Source organism: Callithrix jacchus, chromosome 12 (assembly GCF_049354715.1).
Source record: "Callithrix jacchus isolate 240 chromosome 12, calJac240_pri, whole genome shotgun sequence".
NCBI classification, from domain to species: domain Eukaryota; kingdom Metazoa; phylum Chordata; class Mammalia; order Primates; family Cebidae; genus Callithrix; species Callithrix jacchus.
The window spans coordinates 47,216,547-47,220,994 of NC_133513.1; the positions used below are offsets into that span (position 1 = coordinate 47,216,547).

General features: G+C 45.6%; 1 protein-coding gene and 1 pseudogene across 1 annotated transcript; both read left to right on the plus strand.

Moving 5' to 3' along the window:
• The first annotated feature begins 879 nt into the window (after window positions 1-879).
• On the plus strand, window positions 880-1,933 carry LOC100388858 (diphthine methyltransferase-like; annotated as a pseudogene).
• Window positions 1,934-2,086: 153 nt separating this feature from the next.
• On the plus strand, window positions 2,087-2,613 carry LOC108587827 (cytochrome c oxidase subunit 7C, mitochondrial-like). The gene has a single exon (XM_017963392.4). It carries the CDS (start codon window positions 2,268-2,270, stop codon window positions 2,457-2,459), a length of 192 nt encoding a protein of 63 aa, XP_017818881.1. The 5' UTR covers window positions 2,087-2,267; the 3' UTR covers window positions 2,460-2,613.
• Window positions 2,614-4,448: the final 1,835 nt, after the last annotated feature.

Below are 4,448 nucleotides of genomic sequence, written 5' to 3' on the forward strand. Positions count from 1 at the left end.
GGGAGGGTGCAAGTGTCCAGGAATTTAACCATTTCTTCCAGATCTACTGATTTAGGTTCATAGAATTGTTTGTAGTAATCTCTGATGTTAGTTTGTATTTCTGTGGCGTCAGTGGTGATATCCCCTTTATCATTTTTTATTGCATCTATTTGATTCTTTTCCCTTTTCTTTTTTATTAATCTGGCAAGTGGTCTGTATATTTTGTTGATCATTTAAAAAAACCAGCTCCTGGATGTATTGATTTTTTGAAGGATTTTTTGTGTCTATAGACAGACACCCTATTGTGAAGATTGAAAGAGATAGAGGAGCAAGATCAAAAAATCGCAAGATCAAAAATGACTCAAAAGCTAGAGGAAAACAATAGATAACTAAGATCAGAGCAGAACACATTTTTTGAAGGAGATTTTGTGTCTTGAGGGCGGCTGTGGGGTCTCAAGGGAGAGGCGGCCCGCCCATGCTGACAGTGTCCCAGGGACTCCACGCTTGTGCTGCCAGCTGGCCTCGCTGCCCTGTGCCTGTCATCGGGCCAGATTGGGCTGGCCCCGCCAACCCACCTCTACCAACAGCTGGATGATGGGTGTTGCACCCTGCAGACGGTGAACACTGAGCTGACTGCTGACGTGGTGGAGTGGTGCCCTCTGTAAGGCCACAGACACCTGCTGGCATGTGGGAACTGCCAGCTGCAGCCTGAGGACAAGCCCGCCGGCCCCCAGAAAAGGGTGGAATGTAAGTTGAGGAGCCTCACTCAGATTCTTTTAGGTCATCTCTTCCTGTATGGTTTTAATGAGAACCACTCTATTCACCCTCTGGTCAAGATCCAAAGAAAAGATACTTCTGAAATCCTGGACATGAAATGGTTCCACAACCTGGTAGCTGGACATGCCCTCTTGAGCTTGGCCCCTGTGAATGGATCCAAACAGCTGCTCCGCCTGGTGGAATCTGAGAAGAGTGGCCACATGCTGGAACTGTTGTCCAGCCTTGCCCCGGAGCAGCAGTGTATGGCTTTGTTCCTAGTTTAGGTCCACTGGGAAAACTGGAAGGGCGAGGGAGCAGCCCTTGAAGATCATCAGCTGTGACTCCCCTGGGCAGCTGCACCTGCTGATAGTGAATGAGATGGGGCCCAGACTGCAGAAAGTGGCCTCATGGCAGGCACATCAATTCAAGGCCTGGATGCCTTCAATTGCTGGCATACAGAAATTATATATTCAGGGGGTGATGACTACTGGCCTACTGAGGGGCTGAGACAACAGGGAACCTGGCAGATTTCTCTTCACCATCAAGAGATACTCCATGGGTGTGTGCAGTATCCAGAGAAGCCCCCATCGAGAGCATGTCCTGGCCACAGGAAGCTATGATGAGCACATCCTACTGTGGGATATATGAAACATGAAGCAATCATTGGCAGACACACCTGTGCAGGGTGGGGTATGGAGAATCAAGTGGCACCCTTTCCACCACCACCTGCTTCTGGTCGCCTGTATGCACAGTGGCTGTAAGATCCTCAACTGCCCAAAGGCAATGGAGGAGAAGCAGGAGGCGACGGTCCTGGCATATCACACATTGCCTAACTTGCTGGTGTACGGAGCCGACTGGTCATAGCTGCTCTTTCATTCTCTGCAACTGGCCCTCTCGCGGCCCTGTCCTAGCAACCTGGGAACCAAGACAGCAGACCTGAAGGGTACAAGCAAGTTGTCAGCACCCTGTCGTGAATGCATGGAGGATAATGATGGAGAGGGCTGGGGAGTGAAGCCACTCACAGAGGACATGAGGAGGAATGGCACCTGGCTGTGGGCTACAGCAGCTGCCAAGCGTGACTGTGGCCTGAGCCCAGAAGAAGCAGACTCAGCCTTCAGCCTCCTAGCCACCTGCTCTTTCTATCAGCATGCGCCCCACCTCTGGGAGTGGGAGGGGAGCTGAGCTTGAGCTCATGAAGCCACTTCTCACAGAAGGGTGGGAATCCAGGAAGGAGACTGAGTGAATGGCCAGGACCACCTCATTGGAGATGCTTACTGCAGCCCTGCAGGTGACTGCACTGGTGGAATTGACACTGTAGTCAGAAAAGCTGTTGGCTTCTCTTAAATAAACCTCTCTGCTGGGCCCCTGAAAAATTCATTAATTAATTAATTCTAAAAAAGATTTTTTTCCCCATCTTTCCTTTCGATCCTTGCGCACAGGGGAGCAAGGTCTTGAAAAAAGGGTCTTGGTGAGGTGCCGTCATTTTTTCTGTCCTTGGTCTCTATGCCTTTCGCAGAGCTTCCAGCAGCGCTATGTTGGGCCAGAGCATCCGGAGGTTCACAACCTCTGCGGTCCATAGGAGCCACTATGAGGAGGGTCCTGGGAAGAATTTGCCATTTTCAGTGGAAAACAAGTGGTGGATACTAGCCATGATGTGTTTGTACTTTGGATCTGCATTTGCTGCACCCTTCTTTATAGAGAGACACCAACTGTTTAAAAAATAAGGATATTTCAGCTCATCCATATAACAGATATGAAGAGCATTTTAAGAGGTGCAGTCTTGGGGCCGGGCACGGTGGCTCAAGCCTGTAATCCCAGCACTTTGGGAGGCCGAGGCGGGTGGATCACAAGGTCAAGAGATCGAGACCATCCTGGTCAACATGGTGAAACCCCATCTCTACTAAAAATACAAAAAATTAGCTGGGCATGGTGACGCATGCCTGTAATCCCGGCTACTCGGGAGGCTGAGGCAGGAGAATTGCCTGAACCCAGGAGGCGGAGGTTGCAGTGAGCTGAGATCGCGCCATTGCACTCCAGCCTGGGTAACAAGAGCGAAACTGTCTCAAAAAAAAAATAAAAATAAAATTAAATTAAAAAAAAGAGGTGCAGGCTCTGGAAAACGGATCGAACTCACATGGCATACTAGATACGTGTGTAAATAAACTTAAGACACGAAAAAAATCTTTCAATTTTAGATCTTTCCTCACTTCTCATGTGGGCATTTATTGCTGTAAATTTCTCTCTACACACTGCTTTAAATGTGTCCCAGAGATTCTGGTACATTGTGTCTTTGTTCTTGTTGGTTTCAAAGAACATCTTTAATTCTGCCTTCGTTTTATCGTTTATCCAGTCAGCATTCAGGAGCCAGTTGTTTGGTTTCCGTGAAGCTGTGCGGTTCTGAGTTAGTTTTTTAATTCTGAGTTCTAATTTGATGCACTGTGGTCTGAGAGACTGTTTGTTATGATTTCCATTCTTTTGCATTTGTTGAGGAGTGATTTACTTCCAAATATGTGGTCAATTTTAGAGTAGGTGCCATGCGGTGCTGAGAAGAATGTATATTCTGTGGATTTGGGGTGAAGATTTCTATAGATGTCTATTAGGTCTGCTTGGTCCAGATCTGAGTTCAAGTCCTGGATATGCTTGTTAATTTTCTATCTCGTTGATTTGTCTAATATTGACAGTGGAGTGTTAAAGTCTCCCACTATTATTGTGTGGGAGTCTAAGTCTAAGTCCCTTGTAGGTCATTAAGAACTTGCTTTATTGTATCTGGGTGCTCCTGTATTGGGTGCATATATATTTAGGATAGTTAGTTCTTCTTGATGCATCTATCCTTTTACCATTATGTAATGCCCTTCTTCGTCTCTTTTGATCTTTGTTGGTTTAAAGTCTATTTTATCAGAGACTAGGATTGCAACTCCTGCTTTTTTTTGCTCTCCATTTGCTTGATAAATCTTCCTCCATCGCTTTATTTTGAACCTATGTGTGTCCTTGCATGTAAGATGGGTTTCCTGAATACAGCACACTAATGAGTTTTGACTTTTTATCCAATTTGCCAGTCTGTGTCTTTTGATTGGGGCATTTAGTCCATTTAGATTTAAGGTTAATATTGTTATGTGTGAATTTGATCCTGATATTTTGATGCTAGCTGGCTGTTTTGCCCATTAGTTGACACATTTTCTTCATTGTGTCAATGATCTTTACTATTTGGTACATTTCTGGAGTGGCTGGTACTGGTTGTTCCTTTCTATGTGTAGTGCTTCTTTCAGGAGCTCTTGTAAGGCAGGCCTGGTGGTGACGAAATCTCTCAGCAATTGCTAGTGCATTAAGAATTTTATTTCTCCTTCACTTATGATGCTTAGTTTGGCTGGATAAGAAATTCTAGGTTGAAAGTTATTTTCTTTAAGGATCTTGAATATTAGCTACCACTCTATTCTGGCCTGTAGGGTTCTGTGGAGAGATCTGCTGTGAGCCTGATGGGCTTCACTTTGTGGGTAACCTGACCTTTTTCTCTTTCTGCCCTTAGCATTTTTTCCTTCATTTCAACCCTGGTGAATCTGAAGATTATGTGCCTTGGGATTGCTCTTTATGAGGAATATCTTTGTGCTGTTCTCTGTATTTTCTGGACTTGAATATTGACCTTCCTTGCTAGGTTGGGGAAGTTCTCCTGGATAATATCCTGAAAAGTGTTTTCCAGCTTGGATTCATCACACTTA

Coding starts and splice junctions, on each gene's coding strand:
- LOC108587827 (XM_017963392.4), top strand. CDS start 2,268: ATGTTGGGCCAGAGCATCCGGAGGTTCACAACCTCTGCGGTCCATAGG.